The 22,893-nt window shown below is 44.6% G+C and overlaps 2 protein-coding genes across 9 annotated transcripts in view; one reads left to right on the forward strand and one right to left on the reverse strand.

The window, feature by feature from the left end:
- Positions 1-22,893, reverse strand: part of LOC134338659 (neural cell adhesion molecule L1-like) — a 325,827-nt gene that overhangs the window by 107,529 nt on the left and 195,405 nt on the right. For 7 of the 8 annotated variants that reach the window (XM_063034658.1, XM_063034661.1, XM_063034663.1 and 4 more), the window contains 3 exons: positions 19,033-19,286; positions 5,462-5,479; positions 4,294-4,399 (listed from right to left, as the gene is read on the reverse strand). In XM_063034658.1, the coding sequence (XP_062890728.1) occupies positions 4,294-4,399; positions 5,462-5,479; positions 19,033-19,129 (221 nt within the window). In that variant the 5' untranslated portion in view covers positions 19,130-19,286. The remainder of the gene's footprint in view (positions 1-4,293; positions 4,400-5,461; positions 5,480-19,032; positions 19,287-22,893) is intronic. The other variant, XM_063034664.1, reaches the window with a different exon arrangement.
- The window catches only part of LOC134338972 (contactin-2-like), an 86,572-nt gene continuing 84,262 nt past the window's right edge, over positions 20,584-22,893 (forward strand). The window contains exon 1 of the mRNA XM_063035193.1: positions 20,584-20,679. Within this exon, the coding sequence (XP_062891263.1) occupies positions 20,584-20,679 (96 nt within the window). The remainder of the gene's footprint in view (positions 20,680-22,893) is intronic.

Here is a 22,893-nt window from a genome sequence, read left to right on the forward strand (position 1 = left end):
TATGGTCTTGTCTTATGGTGAACCCAGCCAGCACCATTACGGTCAGTAGCCTCCCCACCATCAAGGACATCTTGAAATAGTGATGCCTCGGGAAAGTGGCATCCACAATGAAGGAACCCCCCCCCCCCCAACACTCAGGATATGCCCTCTTCTCTTTAGTACCGTCAGGGAGGAAGTACAGGAGCCTGAAGACCCAGACTCAATGCTTCAGGAACAACTTCTTCCCCTCAGCCACTAGATTTCTGAATGGGTAATAAACCCATGAACACTGTCTCACTATTTTTGCACTGCTTATTTAATTTTTGTTTTATATGTAAGGGGTTTCTTCTTTTATGTTACTGCGTAGGCTAATTAAAGTGGCTTCTTTGTTATGTTAACTGCTGAGAAAGTCCTCCCGCTAGCGGTTTGTTTGGATTATGTTATTGATAGAGGATGAACGAACCAATTGGGATAGATGTTATTCTTTCTGTGTGTCTGTAAGTTATTGTGATGCGCGAGTTTTTGGCAGAAGGCGGGAGAGAGAGACAGAGGATGGACAAGGTGCTGTGAGTCCGCTAACGGGGTCAGACCCCGCGTGGGAGTCCGAGGTCCAGGGTGTTCGGCGAGGAGAGGAGATGGAGATGGACTCGTGTGGAGTGCCTGGTCGACCACCGTTGTTGGTCCCAGGTGGCAGGTCGAGGTGGTCCGAGGGGATCGCAGGGTGAAGGAGGGTCCCGAGCTCTAACTGTTTGTGCATGAAGAGATTGAATTTTGATAAGTGTGGTGCCTTTTATCTTCCTTTTATATATATTAATTATATAGTTCCAGTAATATCTATAAACCGTAATTCATCTAATCGTATCTGGTGTATTGTCTATTATTTGTCGCGGTGGGATACATCACACAGCATCCACACAAACTAATTACCCAGTTTGGCGGGGCTGAGGGCACTTCCCCTAGACGACAGCGAGCTGAGCGACCCTGAGGCTTGCCGGGGGGCTACATATATATATATATATATATATATATATATATATATATATATACACACAGTATTTTACAGTACTCTATGTATTGCACTGCACTGCTGCTGCAAAAAACAATTTCATGACACATGTCAGTGATAATAAACCTGATTCTGATGGCGAATAAAATTTGATCCTTGATCCTACATCAAATCTATCTAAAGAAAATAGATATCCAAACATGCATAACCATCTCATCCCCTCTCAGCCGTGCTCTCTGCAGAGCTGGCTCGGAAACAGAAACCAGCTCCCTGTTAACTTGGATGCTTACATCACCTTGTTTTGGGGAAGTGCACCCATTTAGTTCAAGTGGATATCTGACGGGACTGGGCATTAATTACTTTAATGCAGCGACTGTGACGAGATGCCTGTAATTTATTGGTGGAGTGACTCAGCCTGCATTAGTAGAATTGTGTCACCACATTTACTGAGCCATTAATGAACAGAAAGGGACAGCAGAGTGTTGATAGATTGAAGATGGGTGGCATTCCATTGTGTGAAAGCAGGACTTGTCTGGGTTAACGATTTATGGTTTTGACCTCACCATCTTTCTGATGTAAATCCCTGTGAAAACGAGCAGCTTTTGTTGTACAGCCCTAAAACTCCAGTTTCCAGTTTATAGTTAAAACACTAAACTGTTCAAGGTGACTGGCCGATGCCCTTGAGGATTAATCAGTCATTTCTTGCAGCACAGCCTTTGGCTGTTAATGCAAAGAACACATTTTCCTGAATGCTTTCATGTGCGTGTGTTAAATAAATGAATCACCACACTGGTCACCCCACTATAGGAAAGCTACCATTGAGCTGGAAAATGTGAAGATTGTCCCAGGAAATGAGGGACTGAGTGATGTAGAGAAGCTGAGCAGTTGGGACTTTATTCACTGGAGAGTAGAAGAATGAGCGTTGATCTTACAGGGATTTTTAAAATCATGAAGGCATAGAGAAGACGAATGTACAGTCTTTCCCCCCCCCCCCCAGTTGTGGAATCAAGAATAGGTTTAAGGTGAGATTTAATAGGAACCTGAGGGGCAAATATTTCACCCACTGGTGGTCCATACTGTTGAATTGAGGTGCAGAATTGTTATTTTTCTTGCAGTTTAACTTTCCGATACTTGTGTGTATTTTTATATAATCTCCTATATACAGTATATGTGAATTTTCCAGTAGTTACGGTACAGTTGCTCTGTATTGTAGCAGGTGTCACAACACTTGAATCTGCTGTTTTACAGGTTAATTGTTCTAATCGAAAACTTGTTATCTCTAGTCTGAGTATGAAACGAACACAACTACTTTATCCTTGTTCTGTCGGCAACCCTTTCTTGTTTGATTTTTTTCGATCTTGTAACATTTAACAAAATCAGAATAGTAGTAGGCAGCTGTCAACCCCAGGGGATCATGGGTTTGCCCCTCTGGTGGACTGTGTCCTCTCCAGGGTGCAAGCCTGGGCGGGAAGATTTGAAGAACCGGTTGTTGCCCATGCAGTGGGTTCCCCCTCTCCATGTCACTGATGTAGTCCAAGGGATGGGTATGCACCATTACAGCTTGGCACCAGTGTCGTCACAGAGGTTGCCAGGGTGAACTTGTAAACAACATCAAACTGCCTTAGGGACCCCGGCTCTGGATTTCAATATAAGCAACAAGCTTTATGCCACACTCTTGACTTCTGAAGAGTCTTTGGGTCACGAAAGACCTAAAACAGAGGAGTAGAATTGGGTCACTCAGCTCATCAAGTCTGCACCAGCTTTCCATCATGGCTGGTACATTATAACCCTCAACCTCATCCTCTTGTCTTCTCCCTGCAACCTTCGACACTCTTAATAATCAGCAATGTATCAACCTCTGCTTTAAATATATCCAATGACTTGGTCTTTGTGACAATCAATTCCACATTCACACCCTCTGGCTAAAGAAATTCCTCCTCATCTCTGTTCTAAAGGAATGTCCTTCTATCCCAGGCTGTGCCCTCTGGTCCTATACTCCCCCACTACAGGAAACATCCTCTCCACATCCAGTCTATCCAGGTCTTTCGATATTCAACAGGTTTCAATGAAATATTTCACAAACTGTATGTTACCATTGCTTTTGCTTTCCTTACTATCAACTCAACCTTCAAGTTAAACTTTAACGAATCCCACATAGGCACTCTCAAGCCCCTTTGCAGCTCTGATTTCTGAATTTACTCCCTGTTTAATAAATCGTCTATGCCTTTATTTCTTCTACAAAAGTGTAAGAACATACACTTTCCTACACTCTATTCCATCTGCCATTTCTTTGGCCATTCTCTGTCTAAGTCCTTTGCAGACTCCGTAATTCCTCAACACTACCTGCTCCTCCACCTATCTTTGTTTTGTCCACAAACTTGGTCACAACGTCATCCATTCCATCATGGTGAGGAGGGGCTTCTTCACACAGAGAGTGGTGAATTTGTGGAATTCTCTGCCACAGGAAACAGTTGACGACAGTTCATCGGCTATATTTAAGAGGGAGTTAGATATGGCCCTTGTGGCTAAAGGGATCAGGGGGTATAGAGAGAAGGCAGGTATAGGGCTCTGAGTTGGATGATCAGCCATGATCGTAATGAATGGCGGTGCAGGCTCGAAGGGCCGAAAGGCCAACTCCTGCACCTGTTTTCTATGTTTCTATCATTCCACACAAAAAGAAGCAGTCCCAACATGGACCCTGTGGGACTCCACTAATTACCGGCAGCCAATCAGAAAAGGCTCCCTTTATTCCCACTCTTTGCCTCCTGCCAATCAGCCAACCTTTTACCCAGACTAGTATCTTTCCTGTAACACCATGGGCTCTTACCTTTTTTAGCAGCCTTGTATGTAGCACCTTGTCAAAAGGCCTTCTGAAAATCCAGGCAAACAACATCTACTGACTCTCTTTTGTCTATCCTGCCTGTTATTTCCTCCAAGAATTCCAAAAGATTTGTCAGGCAAGACTTCCCCTTAAGGAAACCGTGCTGACTTAAGTCTAAGATCATCAGATCCAACATCGAGGGCCTGCCCTGCTATCTGATGTCAGAAATCGGTGGTGAGGGAGGTGCAGTGGGAGTGGCAGATTCCCCTGCCCCTACCCAACACCTTACACTCCCTGAATCATACTCATACCTTCGGGTCAGAGGAAATAGTTGAGGCAGGTAAAATAACATTTAAAAAGCATGTGGACAGGTACATGGATAGGAAAGGTTTCAAATAGCATGGGCTGAAGTGAGCATATGAGACTAGCTTGGATGAGTGTCTTGTTAGGGTGCTCTGCATGACTCTGTGACGGTAATGATACTCACACAAGTGGCGGATCACCCGTGGCTTCACATTTGAGCACAATGTCGTCAGTCGGGAAGACTGTGTAGTTCTCCGGTGTCTGCTCGGTGACCTTTGGAGGTTTTGGCACTGCAAGAGAGGAGTGAGCAAGTGAGATTCCACAAGCAGTCAGATACCAACTGAGACCGATCCCTACAAGCAATGACTGCGCACTGACATTACACTTTGGTGTTTAATCATCTTTCATCATCATCAACATCATTTATCATCGTGTGCCATGTCATGTGATCATGGGGTTCCATCTGTCTTTAATCCGATCGTTGCCCTTTCACACTGTTTGTTCTTATTCTTTTCCCTATCCATGACCATGATTGTTCTTGGTAAACTTTTCTACAGAAGTGGTTTGCCATTACCTTCTTCTAGGCAGTGTCTTTACAAGACGGGTGACCCCAGCCATTATCAATGCTCTTCAGTGGTTGCATAACCAGGACTTGTGATATGCACCAGCTGCTCCCACGACTTCACGTGACTCTAATTGGGGGCTTAGTTGATGCTACACCTTGCCCAAGGGTGACCTGGAGGCTAGCGGAGGGAAAGAGCGCCTTACGCCTCCTTTGGCAGAGATGTACCTCCACATCGCCACTTGAACCATCTGTTACCAATCCAATTCACATCTATTCACATCTTGGCATGGATACATCCCTTACCCAGGAGAAGCTTGATGGTGGGAATGCCTTACCACTTGTAGGTACAATACCAGCACATCCGTCATAACAAAATGCCACTCAGGGGTGTTCAGAATACAAGGACATGCCTCTAGAACAGAGATGAGGAGGAGTTTCTTCAGCCAGTGGGAAGTGAGTCTGTGGAATTCATTGCCACAGGCAACTGTGGAGATCAAGTCACTGGGTATATTTAAAGCAGAGGTTGATAGGTTCTTGATTAGTAAGGGTGTCAAAGGTTACAGGGACAAGGCAGGAGGAGGGATAATAAAACAGCCCACGCTATGAAACCTGAACTACACTCTCTGTAACTTAGCACTTAATACCTGTTTTCCCTTGTACTACCTCAACTTCCTGATGCGATGAAATGATCTGTGTTGGCATGCAAAACCAAGTTTTCCACTGTGCCACTAATGAAGCAATGTACCTCACCCAAGTGGGCAGGGTTGATAAAATGGAAGCTACTTACATTTCTTTTGCAGATTGTCTGCAGGTCCACACAAAGCAAGCAAGAAGGAAGAGAAAAGCATAGGAGGGTTACTTCATTATAAGATTAGTACACTGCCACTTTTTCAAGTTCTTTTAAGATGTCACATTTTTGTGTCTGACAGTCCTAGAAACATAGAAATATTGAAATACAGCAGAGGAACAAGTCCTTCAGCCCCACAAAGCCCAGAACAGCCACCATGAGCACATTTACAAAGATTGCAGCCACAAGAAAGCAGTACCTATCATCAAGGACCCCCACCATCCAGGCCATGCTCTCGTCTCACCACTACCAACAGGCAGGAGATACAGGAGCCTTTGGTTCTACACCACCAGGTTCAGGAACAGTTATTACCTTACAATCATCAGACTCCTGAACTGGTGTGGATCACTTCACTTACCTCAACACTGGACTGACTCCACAACCCATAACTCGCTATCAAGGATTCTACGACTCACTTTCTCAGTATTATTTATTTCAATGGTTCAGTTTAATGTCAAAGAATGTATACAGTATATAACATGAAATCCCTACTCTTCACGGACATGCATAAAGCAGAGAAAACCCCAAAAAATGAATGACAGAAGAACGTTAGAACCCCAATTTTTAAAAATTATTTGCATAGTTTGCTTCTTTTGCACATTGGCTGCTTGTCAGTCTTTGCTTGTGTAGAGTTGTTCATAAATTCTATTGTATTCCAAGGTTGCCTGTGGGAAGATGGATCTCAGGGTTGTATACTGCGTACTGTGATAATAAATGTCCTTTAAATCTTGAATCTTTGAAAATGAATCTCAGGGTAGTATATGGTGACAATTTGATAATAAATTTACTTCGACTTTAACCCACTCATTAACATCAACCCCACATTAATATTGTTTTCGTCCTCCAACATCCCTATCCTTCTAAGCCTCAAGCACACACTCAGGGCAACTTACCGTGGCCAATTACCCCACTAACTGCATGTCTGGGATTTGGAAGGATTTGGGGGTGAAATCCATAATGAACATGCCAACTCCACCCAGACAGCGCCTGAAGTCAGGATCAAACTCAGGTCTCTGGAGCTGTGACACACTGAGCCACAGAGCTGCCCTTCTCAACATTGTGCAGGCCATATTTCAGCTTCTGGGCTCTGTTTTTATTAAAACTACCTTGACGTGCTATATCCATGTTCAAACACACTTGTCCACACTAACATCCTCTTGCCTGATGCAGGACTGATTGATGACAGCCTTGCTAATGTGGTTAAAAAAAAATCTGGAGGTGACTCTCAGGAGATCTCAGGGGTAGGGCTCACCAGACAGAGGGTTGTGGACTTGGCCAGCTCCATCATTGGCACAACCCACCCCAGCAGTGAGGACATCTTCAAACAGCGATGCTTCGAGAAGGCAGCATCCATCTTAAAGGACCCTTACTATCCAGCACGTGCCCTCTTCTCATGACTTTCATCAGAGGGGTGGTACAAGTGCCTGAAGATGCACACTCAGTATTTTAGCAGCAACTTCTTCCCCTCCGCTATTACATTTTTGAATGGTCCATGAACCCATAAACATCAACTCATATTTTGCTCTCTTTTTGCACTATTTATTTTTTATAATTCTTATTGTAACTTATATTAATTTTTATGCCTTGCACTGTGCTACTTCAACAAAACAACAAATTTAACTGCATAAGACAGTGATATGGAGGGAGTTACAGAGACAGTCAAGATGTGGAGGCTGGAGCGAGTTGCACAGGTAGGGAGAGGTGTTTTGGCTGGAGTGAGTTATAGAGATAGGGAAGGATGTAGGTGTTTGAGGATGGTTACAGAGATAGGGAGGGGTGTGAGGACAGCAAGCAGTTACAGAGACGGGGAGGGGTGTAGGAGCCAGATGGGGTTACAGACATAGGGAGGGTTGTAGGGGCCAGGTGGGGTTACATTGATAGGGAGGGGTGTAGGTTTGGAGGATGCTTACAGAGATAGGGTGGGGTGTAGGGATCAGATGGGGTTACTGAGATGGGGAGGGATGTAGAGGCCAGATGGGGTTATAGAGAGAGGGAGGGAGGGTGTAGGGGTTAGAGGGAGTTACAGAAATAAGGAGGGGTTGCGCTGGTGTGAGAAAAGACGTCAGTGATAACACGGGGAAATATGTGATCAGGGGTACTGCATCCTAGGGTCCTCAAAACTGCCCATGACCAGGAGGAAAAGAGTGCATCTCACCAATAATGCACACATCTGCCTGCAGCACACTTTTTAGCAATCACACACTACCTGCAGTCTATTACTGAGCCAGCAGATTTCACAAATTGCTTCTTCAATCTGGCGTCTCACACAAATCTGGTCAATTAAGGAGCTATTACAGAATTCATCCTGTTAATAACACGCGGCCTGACAAAGACAGAGCAGCTCGGGTATGCACACTATAGACCGTTGAGGGCACTGGGGAGTGAAGTTTATATCAAAGGAGGGGAAAACAGGAAAGACACAGGGAGTGGCTACAGAGAACAAAGACATTATAGCACAGTACAGTACCTCTGACCCACAATGTGCTGACCTTTCAACGCACTCTAAGATCAATCTAACCTTTCCCTCCAAAAAAGCCCTCCATTTCTTTATCATCCATATACCCATCTAAAAGTTTCTCCAATGTCCCCAGTGTATCTGCCTCTACCACCATCCCTAGCAGTGCATTCTGGGAACCAACCACTCTCTGTCAAAAAGCGTTACCTCTGACATCCCCCTGTACTTCCTTCCAATCACCTTAAAATTAAGCCCACTCATATTAGCCATTTTTGCCCTGGGAAAAAAAATCTCTGGCTAGCCACTCGATTTATGTCTCTTATGATCTTGTACACCTCTACTAAGTTACTTCTCACCCTCCTTCACTACAAAGAGAACAGCACTGACTCATTCAACCCATTCTCATGAGACATGCTCTGTAGTCCAAGCAACATCTTAGTGAACCTCTTCCACATCTATAATGAAGTGACCAGAACTGAACACATTATTCCAAGTACGGCCTAATGGATTTTATAGACCTTTAACATTACCTGGCAGCTCTCAAACTCAATCCCCTGACTAATGAATCACTTCACACTTTTCTGGGTTGAGCTCTATCTGCTACCTCTCAGCCCAGTAGCATCCTGCCAGTATCCTGTTGCAACCTATGACGAACCTCCACACTATCCATAACTCCATCAGTGGAGGAGATTGAAGGTGCAGAGGAATGTACTGACGGACTGTGGAAGAGTGGGATAACACAAGTAACAGTATAGAGTAGGGCCGAATGACCTCTTTTGATTATGTCAAAGAGTAGAGAAGGGCAGCAGTTAGCACAATGCTTTACAGTGTCTACCCACCACTGTCTGTAAGGAGCTTATATGTTCTCCCTGTGACTATGTGAGTTTCCTCCGGGTGCTCCAGTTTCCTCCAAAAGTGTAAAGGCATACTGTGGAGGTAGGCCTAGGGTTTGTAAGTTGTGGGCATGCTATATTAGCACCGGTAGCATGGCAACACTTGCAGCCGGCCCCTCAGACTATTGACACAAACAAGCATTTTCACTACATGTTTCAATGTACATATGACAAATAAAACTAATCTAACATTTTGCACAGCACAGTCCTGAGGAGACACCAGTTTGCTTGGAGGGTGGAGCAAGCTTGAAAAAAGTGAGTGGGGGCAGTCGGCATATCTTGTATGCCACAGTCACATCGAGACACCAGATTGCTTGGAGGAACAAAGTATTGAATACAGGAGTTGAGATGTAATCTTGAAATTATATATGATGCTGGTGAGGCCTAATTTGGAGTACTGTGTGCAGTTTTGGTCATCTACCTACAAGAAAGATGTAAATAAGGTTGAAAGAATTCACAGAAAATTTACGAGGATGTTGCCGATTCTTGAGGACCTGAGTTGTAGGGAAAGGTTGGATAGGTTAGAACTTCATTCCCTAGAAAACTGAGGAGAGGTTTGATAGAGGTATAAAAAATGGAAGCAAGCATTTTTCACTGAGATTGGGTGGGACTACAACTAGAAGTCATCGGTTAAGGGTGAAAAGTGAAATGTTTAATCTTCACTCAGAGAGTGGTGAGAGTGTGGAACAAGCTACCAGTGGTGGGTGTAGGGTCAATTTCAACACAAGAGAAATTTGGATAGATACATGGACGAGAAGGATATGTGAGGGCTATGGCAGGTCAATGGGACTAGGCAGATTAATGGTTTGGTACAGACTAGATGGGCCAAAGGGCCTGTTTCTGTGCTACAGTGTTCTATGACTCTAATCTCTTTTGACTCGGTACCTCACAAGGTGCTTCCTTCACACTTTGTGGGGTGACAGGCCATCTATTGGTACTGAAACTGAGCAAGAGGATATACTGTGAAGGGGACCACCGCTCTCTACGTGCAGATACACATGTAGTGCCTACGGAGGTCTCGCACAATCTGAACACCAACTCAGCAAGAGTTACCTCTCACCATGTCCGAAAGCTGTCACATGAACATCGAAATATACTCAGTGGCTCCTTTAGTAGGTACACCTTTACACCTGCACATTAATACAAATATCCAATCAGCCAATCATGTGGCAGCAACTCAATGCATAAAAGCATGCAGAGCTGGTCAAAAGCCTCAGTTGTTGTTCAGACCAAACACCAGAATGGGGAAAAATGTGATCTATGTGATTTTGATCATGGAATGATTGTTAGTGCCAGACAGGGTGGTCTGAGTATCTCAGAAACTGCGGATCTCCTGGGGTTTTCATGCATAACAGTCTCTAGAGTTTACAGAGAATGGTGCAGAAACCAAGATACATCTAGTGAGCAGCAGTTGAGGGCAAAAACACCTTGTTAATGAGAGAGATCAGAGGAGAATGGCCACACTGATTCAAGTTGACAAGAAGGCAGCAGCAACTCAAATAACCATGTTTTACGGCAGTGGTGTGCAGAAGAGTATCTCTGAACGCAGAACACATTGAACCTTGAAGTGGATGGGCAACATCAGTAGAAGATTAGGAATATATACGGAGTGTACAGTGAAATGTGTCGTTTTGCATCAACAACCAGCACAGACCGAGGATTGTGCTGCGGGCAGCTTCCAAGTGTCAGCATGCTTCAGGCACCAACATAGCATCCCTTACCCTAACCTATACGTCTCCATAAAGTGGGAAGAAACCGAAGCACCCAGAGGAAACACCTGCGGTCACAGGGAGAATGTACAAACTCCTGACGTTCAGCAGGCTGCCCCCAGAACATCCTCCGACTGCGCTGGTAACAGTGACCACAACTCTGAAAATTTCAAGACAATTATAGAATGGGATGAGGTTTTGTCCTCAAGTTATGTTCTTGAAATGGTTGGAAGGTTGATTTCTGCAGCATGAGAGAGTTCTTGGCAAATGTTGATTTAGGAGCAGATGCTTGTGGGGAAGTGACAGCTGACGGAAAAGAGCATTAGCAACTGCTCAGGGGCTGCACATTCCAGTAAGAGTGACAGGCAAAGACGGCAAAATCAGGGAATCTTGGATGACAAACAATATTGAAGGTTTGATCTGGACGGAAATAAAGTAACATATGGCAGGTAGCTGGGATGAAGGGAGTCTCTTGAGGAACATACTTTTTAAAAAAAATTAGAAAGGCAAAAAAGGAACATAAAATATCTGTGCCAATGCCATATTTAAGTTTGCTGATGACACCGATGCCATTGGCCAAATAAAAGGTGGTGATGACTCGGCATATAAGAGGGAGCCTGAAAATCTGGATGAATGGTGCCACAACAACCTCTCACTCGATGTCAGGAAAAACCAAGGAGCTGATTATTGACTTCAGGAAGAAGATGCTGGAGGCCCATGAGCCAGTCCTCATGAGGGGATCAGGGATTGAGGGGGCCAATAACTTTAAATTCCTCAGTGTTATCATATCAGAGCATCTACCCTGGGACCATAAACAGTGCCATCAGAAAGAAAGCACGACAGTGACTCCACTTTCTTAGAAGTTTGCATAGATTCACCATGTCACTTAAAACTCTGACAAACATCTACAGATGCACAGTGGTGAATATCCTGACAGGTTGCATCATGGCCTGGTATGAAAACACCAATGTTCAGGAACAGAAAACTCTACAGAAAGTGGTGAATACAGCCCAATCCATCATAGGTAAAGCCTTTGAAGTAAAATTAAAAAGAATATCAAGACTGGTGCAGGGAGCAGGGCTTCAGATTCTTGGATCATTGGGATCTCTTCTGGGGCAAGTATGACCTGTTCAAAATGGACAGGTTACACCTGAACCCGAAGGTACCAATATCCTGGCGGGAAGGTTTAATAGAGCTGTTAGGGAGGGTTTAAACTAATTTGGCAGGGGGATGGGAACCGGAATGATAGAGCAGAGGAAGGGGAAAACAGAAATAAATCTAAGATAGTGAGTAGTAAAGATGTCAGGATAGACAGGCAGGTGATGGGGCAAATTTGTAGCCATTGGGATGAGTTGCAGTGCAATCAAAGCGAAAAGTACCAAATACTGGTCTTAAGGTGTTACACTTAAATGCACGCAGCATAAGGAATAAGGTGGATAATCTTGTTGTACAGCTACTGATTGGCAGGTATGATATTGTGGCCATCACTGAGACGTGGCTAAAGGATGCATGTCTCTGGGAGCTGAATGTCCAAGGATACACAGTGTATCAGAAGGATAGGAAGATAGGCAGAGGGGGTGGCGTGGCTTTATTGGTAAGAAACGATATCAAATCATTAGAAAGAGGTGACATAGGATCGGAAGGTGCAGAATCTTTATGGGTTGAGCTAAGAAATCGCAGGGGTAAAAGGACCCTGATGGCAGTTATATACAGGCCTCCAAACAGCTGCAGTAATGTAGACTACAAATTACAACCGGAAATAGAAAAGGCTTGTCAGAAGGGCAGTATTATGATAATTGTGGGGGATCTTAACATGCAAGTGGATTGGGAAAATCAGGTCAGCACTGGATTTCAAGAGAGAGAATTTGTAGAATGTCTGCGAGATGGCTTTTTAGAACAGCTTGTTGTTGAGCCCACTAGGGGATCGGCTGTACTGGATTGGGTATTGTGCAATGAACCGGAAGTGATTAGAGAGATTGAGGTGAAGGAACCCTTAGGAGGCAGTGATCATAACATGATTGAGTTCACTGTGAAATTTGAAAAAGAGAAGCCGAAATCCGATGTGTCGGTATTTCAGTGGAGTAAAGGAAATTATAGTGGCATGAGAGAGGAACTGGCCAAAGTTGACTGGAAAGGGACACTGCCGGGAAGGACGGCAGAGCAGCAGTGGCTGGAGTTTATGTGAGAAGTGAGGAAGGTGCAAGACAGGTATATTCCAAAAAAGAAGAAATTTTTGAACGGAAAAAGGATGCAACCGTAGCTGACAAGAGAAGTCAAAGCCAAAGTTAAAGCAAAGGAGAGGGCATACAAGAAAGCAAAAATTAGTGGGAAGACAGAGGATTGGGAAGTTCTTTACAAAAGGAAACTAAGAAGGTCATTAAGAGGGAAGAGACGAAGTATGAAAGGAAGCTAGCAAATAATATCAAAGAGGATACTAAAAGCATTTTCAAGTATATAAAGAGTAAAAGACAGGTGAGAGTAGATATAGAATCGATAGAAAATGATGCTGGAGAAATTGTAATGGGAGATAAGGAGATGGTGGAGGAACTGAACGAGTATTTTGCATCAGTCTTCACTGAGGAAGACATCAGCAGTATACCGGACATTCAAGGGTGGCAGAGAAGTGTGCACAGTCACAATTACGACAGAGAAAGTACTCAGGAAGCTGAATAGTCTAAAGGTAGATAAATCTCCCGGACCAGATGGAATGCACCCTTGTGTTCTGAAGGAAGTAGCTGTGGAGATTGCGGAGGCATTAGCGATTATCTTTCAAATGGTTCCGGAGGACTGGAAGATTGCAAATATCACTCCACTACTTAAGAAGGGGGCAAGGAAGCAAAAAGGAAATTATAGACCTGTTAGCTTGAAATCGGTGGTTGGGAAGTTGTTGGAGTCGACTGTCAAGGATGAGGTTACGGAGTTCCTGGAGGTATATGACAAGATAGGCAGAACTCAGCATGGTTTCCTTAAAGGAAAATCCTGCCTGACAAACCTATTACAATTTTTTGAGGAAATTACCAGTAGGCTAGACAAGGGAGTTGCAGTGGATGTTGTATATTTGGATTTTCAGAAGGCCTTTGACAAGGTGCCACACATGAGGCTACCTAACAAGATAAGAGCCTGTGGAATTACGGGAAAGTTACATATGTGGATAGGGCGTTGGCTGATTGGCAGGAAACAGAGAGTGGGAATAAAGGAGAAACAGAGAGTGAAAATAAATCTATTCTGGTTGGCTGCCGGTTACCAGTGGTGTTCCACAGGGGTCCATGTTGGAGCCGCTTCTTTTTACCTTGTACATCAACGATTTGGATTATGGAATAGATGGCTTTGTGGCTAAGTTTGCTGATGATACGAAGATAGGTGGAGGGGCCGGTAGTGCTGAGGAAACAGGGAGTCTGCAGAGAGACTTGGATAGATTGGAAGAATGGGCAAAGAAGTGGCAAATAAAATACAATATTGGAAAGTGTATGGTTATGCACTTCGGCAGAAGAAATAAACGGCAAACTATTATTTAAATGGGGAGAGAATTCAAAGTTCTGAGATGCAACGGGACTTGGGAGTCCTTGTCCCTTAAGGTTAACCTCCAGGTTGAGTCGGTGGTGAAGAAGGCGAATGTAATGTTGGCATTCATTTCTAGAGGAATAGAGTATAGGAGCAGGGATGTGATGTTGAGGCTCTATATGGCGGGAGTACTGTGGACAGTTTTGGTCTCCTTATTTAAGAACGGATGTGCTGACATTGGAGAGGGTACAGAGAAGATTCACTAGAATGATTCCGGGAATGAGAGGGTTAACATATGGGGAATGTTTGTTCGCTCTTGGACTGTATTCCTTGGAGTTTAGAAGAATGAGGGGGGACCTCATAGAAACATTTCGAATGTTGAAAGGCATGGACAGAGTGGATGTGGCAAAGTTGTTTCCCATGATGGGGGAGTCTAGTATGAAAGGGCATGACTTAAGGATTGAAGGGCGCCCATTCAGAACAGAGATGTGAAGAAATCTTTGTTAGCCAGAGGGTGGTGAATCTATGGAATTTGTTGCCACAGGTGGCAGTGGAGGCCAAGTCATTGGGTGTATTTAAGGCAGAGATTGATAGGTATCTGAGTAGCCAGGGCATCAAAGGTTATGGTGAGAAGGCAGGGGAGTGGGACTAAATAGGAGAATGGATCAGCTCACGATAAAATGGTGGAGCAGACTCAATGGGCCGAATGGCTGACTTCTGCTCCTTTGTCTTATGGTCTTATGGACATTCTGCAAATACATGAGCAGCTAGGCAACGAGATGGTGCCCTTAGGGATCAAAGGGGTAACCTATGTTTGGAGCTCAATGATGTGGGCAAGGTCCTAAAGGAATACTTCTCATCTGAATTCACCAAGGAGGAGAATGTATGAAATAGCTCGGTCAGAAAGGGGTATGTGGATAATCTACAGTCGGTCTGTATTAAGAAGTGTTAAATGTCAAGAGCTGATCAAGAATTACACTGCCAGAATCACCAACTGGGGTTCAATGCAGCTGCTGTCTGTAAGGAATTTGTACTTTCTCCCTGTGACCGTGTGGGATACTTCCGGGGTGTTCCAGTTTCCTCCCACATTCTGAAGACGTTAGTGTTAGTTAGTTGTGGGCTCGCTAGGTTGGCCCCGAAAACATGGCGACACTTGAGGGCTGACCCCCAGTACATCCTCAGACTGTGTTGTCATTGACCAAAATGGTGCTGTATGTTTCAATGTTCTGACGTTCATGTGTCAAGTAAAGCTGATCTGTATATGAAACAAGCTGCCATAGGAAGTGACTGAGGCAAGATTAACAACAGTTATTTGATATTGACTTTATTTATTTAGAGATACAGTGCAGAATTGGCCCTCCGGCCCTTTGAGCTGTACTGCCCGGCAACTCCCCCCCCACCCCCCCACCAATTTAACCCTAACCCAATCACGGAACATCTCCAAGAGGACCACAATCTTCTTGGAGTTTAGAGGCTTGCTGCCTTAAGGATCCAGAGAACTATATTGGCTGGAGTCAGGGCTTTATGCTTTGGCTCTTGGTAGGGTCAAAGGGTAGAGGCCAGACCTAAGGTGTCCACCGATCCTCCAGGTTCAGGAGTTCAGCTCAGGGCTAACAACTTTGACTAGTAAAACAAAACCGGTAAGAAAACAGCAATAGAGGATCCTTCGACATCTGAGCGCCACGGGATTTGCATGACTGACAGCAGTGAAAACCAACCTACTGACAGGATGAAGGAAACCCTAAGTACTGCCAGAGATGGAGGACCTTCATTGCGGATCTAAAAGCCAGCAGCATAACGGGAAGTAGAGAGTAACCACCGGACCATCTACAATTAACTACAAACTAGTCAGTCTTTGAACTATGGGAGGAAACCAAAGCACCCAGAGAAAACCCATGCAAACAAGAAAAAATGTGCAGGCGCTGGAAAACCAAGCAACACACACAAAATGCTGGAGGAACTCAGCAGGCCAGGCAGCATCTATGGAAAAAAGTACAGTCGACGTTTCAGTGGGACCTGAACCCGGATCACTGGCACTGTAGCAGTGTTACATTAACCACTAAGCTATCTTGCCGGCCCAAACTTAAGATTTTTTATTGAAGTATTTAAGAAAATTTTATTTTATTTCAGAGTCACTTAGATTGGCATTTAAATAGGCAAGGCATAGAAAGATACAACCTGATATGGGACCAAAGGTCAAAAAGGTTTATATGAGCCTGATCTGCTGGACTCATGTCTGCACTGTACAGCTCTCTGACTCTCACAAGTTTCTGAGGAACATTTGAGTTCGCAAGATGTAGAAGGCTGAAGACTAAGCTTTGTCAAATAGGATGAACGAAGATGGGTATTTGATGGTTAGCACACAGACTGTGGGCCAGAGGACCTATTTCTCTGCTGTTTGACCTTGGAATAGGATGCCCACACCACCAGTGACAGCACGATGAGAACAGATTGTAGATGGTGACGACGTTTGGGGGGCTATCCAAATGCAGGTCTAAGGCATTAACAACATAGAACAGTACTGCACAGTAAGGACCCTTCAGCCCACAAATTTGTGCTGATCTTTTATCCTACTCTAACACTTCTCACTCACAAAGCCATCCATTCTTCTGTCATCCATGTGCCTATCTAAGAGTCTCTTAAATCTTCCTAATGTATCTGGCTCTACCACCACCCCTGGCAGTGTGTTCCACGCGCCCACCATTCTCTGTGTATAAAAAAACATCTGCCTCTAACATTCGCCCTCCAATCACCTCAAAATTATGCTTCATTGTATTAGCCAATTCTGCTCTGGTAAAAGGTTTCTGGCTGTCCACTCCATCTATGCCTCTTATCATCTTGTACACCTCTATCAAGTCACCTCTCATCCTTCTTCACTCCAAAGAGAAACGCCCTAACTCAATCAATCAATCCTCATAAGATATGCCCTCTAGTCCAGACTAGGCTAGTCCTGTTAAATATCCTTTGCACCTTCTCAGAAGCTTCCACATCCTTCCTATAATGAGGTGATCAGAACTGAGCACAAAACTCTATGTGTGGTCTAATCCAAGATTTTATAGAGCTACGACATTACCTCGTGGCTCCTGAATTCTTTCCCCAATGAATGAAGGCCAGCACATCATTCTTAATCACCCTATCAACCTACACAACCACCAGGTTCAGGAACTCTGCAGATGGATTGCAAGACAAACACCCAGCCGACATCTAACCTATTGCCTCTCAAAAGAGGTTCAGTTGTGTAGTTGTTAAGTTACATGCGTACGGAGGCCTGGACTTTTAAAATGGGTACAATGGTTTGAATCCCACCATTGCAAATGGAAGCTATAAATTCAAGTCATTAGACCACAAGACCAAAACACATAAGAGCATAATTAAGCCACTGGTCCATTGGGTCTGCTCAGTCATTTCATCATGGCTGATTTATTATCCCTCTGAACACCATTTTCTGGCCTTCTCCCTGTAATCTTTGACACCTTGACTCCACTTATCAAACTCCACTTTAAATATATCCAAAGGCTTGGCTTCCCCAGCAGTGGCAATGAATTCTACAGATTCACCACCTTCTGGCTAAAATAACTCCTTCTCACCTCTATTCTAATGGGACATTTTATTCTGAGGCTGTGCCTTCTCGTCCTAGACTCCCCCGGAAACATCCTCTCCAAATCCACTCTATTTAGGCCTTTCAATATTCAATAGGTTTTAATGAGATTCCCTCACATTCTTCACCCAGAGCCATCAAACGTTCCTCATATGTTAACCGTTTCATCCCCAGGACCACTCCCATGAACTTCCTCTAAACCAGTGCTTCCTAACATTTTTTATGCATGGATGAATACTATCAAGCAAGGGGTCCATGGACCCCAGGTTGTGAAGCCCTACTCTAGACCCTCTCCAATGCCAGCACATCCTTTCTTAGATAAGGTGCCCAAAACTGCTCACAATACTCCGAGTTCGATTTTTTTAATATTCCAGAATTAATTAAATTTTGATAGACAAAAAAGCACCAATCACCGCTACAGTGAGTGTGAAGTTGGAAGAATGCTGTTAATGACCCATCAGGATCTCCGAAGTCCTGTCGGGAGGCTGCCTGCATTTGCATAGCCACCCCTCACCCCACCTTGCAAAGCACTTGGGCCAGTGACTCCAGACACACAGACACACTTTCCAATCTCGACTGCCCCCAGCTTTGGCAAAAGCCTTTAGGTTCAGGGCCAGTCAGTAATGCACAAGAAAAGCCAACCTTACCAGTGACATCACCATAAAGGAACAAGACAGAAACGGCTCAAAAGTAACACTGTATGTTCTATCCCACACATTTGAGAACTTGCAGGAACATTTTATACACATTGACATGGGGCACACGAACAAGGTGATAAGAGGCATAGATCGAGTGGACAGCCAGAGACATTTCCCCAACACAGAAATGGCTAATACAAGGGGCATAATTTTAAAATGATTGGAGAAACATATAGAGGGGATATTAGAGGTAGGTTTATTTACACAAAGAGTGGTGGGTGCTTGGAATGCACTGCCAGGTGGTGGTAGAGGCAAATACCTTAGGGGCATTTGAGACACTTTTAGATAGGCAGAAGGATGAAAGACAAATGGAGTGCTGTGTGGGAGGGAAAGGTTAGATTGAAATATCAGCACAACATCATGGTCCAAAGGGCGTGTGCCTGAACTGTGCCGTAGAGTCTATGCTCTCTGCCCCATGATGGGCAGGAGGACTGAGAAGCCAAAGTTATGGATTCAGCTGGAATGTTTTTACCTGGTTTACAGCAAGAGGAACTGAAGGAATGATCCCTTTTTGCTTTACTGAATGCTGTCCGCAACCCTGGGAAGAACTTTCTTTCCTGTCTAGATTCTGCTCACACCAGAGCTCTCTCCAACACCTCCCCCCAGCCCGCCACACCCCCCCCCCCAGCACAGTGACGTGGTATTGGGGGTACTCACACTGTTGAGGGATGCTGATGGACTTGCATTGTTGGCAGACGAACAGCAGCAGCAAGGACAGGAACAGCAGCTGAGAGGCTCTTCGATTCACGGTCATCTTCCCCGATCAGCTGAGTGGCATTACATCCACTGAGAGGCCGTGTTGATGAGCTGCGGGTGATGGGGGTGGGTGGGTGGGCGCAGGGAAGGCGGGAAAAAGGGCAGTCAGAGGCTTCCGATCTGAAGAGATTGCTGAGTTCCCTGATGCACAGAGTCTGGAATGAGAAGGAACAGAACGAAATAGGAAAAATACATGAAAGTGCTAATGAAAATCAATCTACATTTTCACAGTGACTTATCACAGCTCAACAGCACCCTAACCGCAATTCCCTCCCCCGCCCCCAACACTTCCAAGGGAAGATATGTGAAAATTAATAAGTGCTGGCTGCGACAGGGTAGCAGACAGTATTTTAAAAACACACACACACAAACAAACATAAGAAATTCTGCAGATACTGGAAATATTGAGTAACACACACAAAATGCTGGAGGAACTCAGCATGTCAGGTAGCATCTATTCAGGGAAGTAAACAATTGACGTTTCAGGCCGCGATGCTTCATCAGGACTGGAAAAGAAAGGGGAAGAAGCCAGAGTAAGAAGGTAGAGGAGTGGGGACGGAGCACAAGCTGGAAGGTGGTAAGTGAGACCAGGTGGGGGGGAAGGTGAGTGGATGAAGTGAGAAGCTGGGAAGTGATAGGCGGAGAGGTAAAGGGTTAAAGAAGAAGAAACAAAGAAGGACCAGAGGACCCGCTAAGCAAGGATCTAGACCCACTGCAATTTGCCAATCGCCACAATAAACTTACAACAGATGCTATCTCACTGGCTCTCAGTCTTAGGTCTCCTGGACAACAAGAAGACCTATGTCAGGCTGCTGTTTATTGATTACAGCTCAGCATTCAACACAATTGTACCCTCGGTTCAAATCAACAAGCTTCAAAACCTGGGCCTCTATACCCCTCTCTGCAACTGGACCCTTGATTTTTTCCATCGGGAGACTACAGTCTGTGTGGATTGGAGATAACATCTCTTTCTCACTAACAGTCAACACTGTGCACCTCAAGGATGCATACTTTCTCTACACCCACGTGTGGGGCTAGGCGTAGCTCAAACACCATCTATAAATTTCCCAATGACACAACTACTGTTGGCAGAACTTCAGATGGTGCCGAGGGTGTGTACAGGAGCCAGACAGATCAGCTGGTTGAGTGGTGTCTCAGCAACAACCTTGATCTCAATGTCACTAAGACTTCAGAAGGGGAAGCTGAATGTTCACGTTCCAGTCCTCATTGAGTGATCAGCAGTGGAAAGGATGAGCAGTTTCAAGTTCAAGGGTGTCAACATCTTTGAATATCTATCCTGGGTCCAACGTATTGACGCAGTTATAAAGAAGGGACAACAGCGACTATACTTCACTAGGAATTTGAGGAAAATTGATTATGTCACTAAAGACTCTCGCAAGTTTCTACAGATATATCATGGAGAGCATTCTAACTGGTAGCATTATAGCTGACATGGAAGGGGCCACAACACAGGATCGGAAAAAGCTGCAGAGTCGTAAACTCATCATGGGCACCAGCCCCCTGCAGCTTCGAGGACGTCTTCAAAAGGTGATGCCTCAAAATTGCATTATCCATCGTTAAAGACCCCTATCACTCAGGACATGCCCTCTTCCCATTGCTACCATCAGAGAGGAGTTATAGGAGCCTGAAGACACACACTTGACATTTTAGGAACAGCTTCTTCCCCTCAGCCATAAGATTTCTGAAAGGACAATGAAACCATAAACATTACCTGACTATTAATTTTTCTTTTTGTGCCCTTCTGCACTACATACTGAATTTAATTTAGTGAATTGAATAACCTTATTACAATTCATAATTCTTTTCTATTATGTATTGTAATGTATTGCTGCGACAAAACAACTAATTTCACGATAAATGGCAGTGATATTAAACAGATTCTGATTGGAAAAGTAAAATCACACACAGATGCATTCAGATCCTTAGGGAAAATTAAAAGTCTGGCATCACCTTAACTCATTGTTCTGACCCTGAACCAGGTGAGGAATCATTGCCTCTGGTGGGCCACAGATACCCATTTGTCCATCAGTCTTTGCCTCACAAAGATGAGCTTAGCATTTGTAGGGGTCAAATCTTGAGTAGAATTTTCCTTCAGCATTCTTCAGCTATCCTCTTTTCCTTTCCAGGACTCCTGATATGTGAGGAGGGAGAGGGTCTGAGGAGGGAGCATGGTGTGGTGGAAGGAAAAAGCACTGCACGGCGGGAGGGAGCGAGCACAGCCAAGGAGCAGTGAGGAGAGAGTGCGGCGTGGCAGAAGATGCTTCGAGGAGGAAGCATCGCAACATGAGAACAGCAGTGAAATGGGAAAGCAATCTGGCAGGTGGGGCAGTGAGGAGGGAGTGCATTGCGGCGGAAGGGGTGGCGAGGAGAGAGCACAGCATGGCAGGAAGTGCTTTGAGGATGCAACATGGGAACGGCAGTGAGATGGGGAAATGGCGCGGCCGGCAGGGTGGCAAGGAGGGAGTGTGACGTCAGAAGAGGGACAGTGAGGACGGAGTGTTGCTGAAGGAATGCTTCATTAAGGGGTTGAGGGAAGGAGTTTCACAATTGCAAAGGGCAGCATTGAGAGTATGACAGACTCTGTGAGGACTGAGGGGGTTCTGCACTATGGGAGGGGCAATGCTAAGGGAGCACCAGATTGATCATCAGGATAAGGTAGATGGTCATTGTGCTTTCCCCAATGTTGGGGAGTCAAAAGCTAAAGGGTACAGATTTAAGGACAGAGGGGAGAGATTTAAAAAGAAACCTGAGGGGTAATTCTTTACAAAGGGGGTAGTGAGCACCTGGAATGAGCTGCCAGTGGATATTATTGAGGCAGGTACAATTGCAATATTTAAGAGGAATTTGGATAAGTATACATAGAGGGGAGGATCTTGGAAGTTCATGGGCTGAACAAGGAGTAGCTGGGACTAGCAGGGAGGATGCTGAGGTTGGCCCAGACCATTTGGGCTGAAGTTTTGGGACAACTAGTAAAGAACAAAAACTAATCAAGAAAATAGTCAGGATTCCCTTCATTTATTTGGGATACTATACCGCTTAATTTGGACAGGAGACTGTTGCCAAACAGTTTCTAACTAGCGTCAGCTGTGTGCTCTTGTGTTGCCGTTAGACACTACACCATACTTGGAGCAAACAATTTTAAAATAATGTCAGATGGTGAGTTTGTGTTCAAAAAGCAGTGTTTTTTTTGTCACTGATAGTTAGCGAGAAATAAACAGTAAGACTGTTCAGAACTGTTTTGCTCATCATTCAGGCTTGGAAATGCCAGGAGTGGCCGGGAGTGAAATTGTGTTGTAGGTTTTCTGTATATTTCTATTTTTGTAACACAATTTCACTAATTCATCAAGTTAGGAATAACGAAGAATTTATCGACAATTATCTTGAATGTTACAATGAAAATGAAGAGTTAGAGGATGCAATCATCAAAAGCACTGTATGAAGGCAACCCTGATGAAGGGTCTCGGCCGGAAACGTCGACTGTACTCTTTTCCATAGGTGCAAACATGAGGAAATCTGCAGATTCTGGAATTTCAAGCAACACACATAAAAATTGCTGGTGAACACAGCAGGCCAGGCAGCATCTATAGGAAGAGGTACAGTCGATGCTTTGGGCCGAGACCCGACTAACTGAAAGAAGAGCTAGTAAGAGATTTGAAAGTGGAAGGGGAAGGGGGGAGATCTGAAATGATAGGAGAAGACAGGAAGGGGAGGGATGGAGCCAAGAGTTGGAAAGTTGATTGG

Source organism: Mobula hypostoma, chromosome 28, assembly GCF_963921235.1.
Source record: "Mobula hypostoma chromosome 28, sMobHyp1.1, whole genome shotgun sequence".
NCBI classification, from domain to species: Eukaryota; Metazoa; Chordata; class Chondrichthyes; order Myliobatiformes; family Myliobatidae; genus Mobula; species Mobula hypostoma.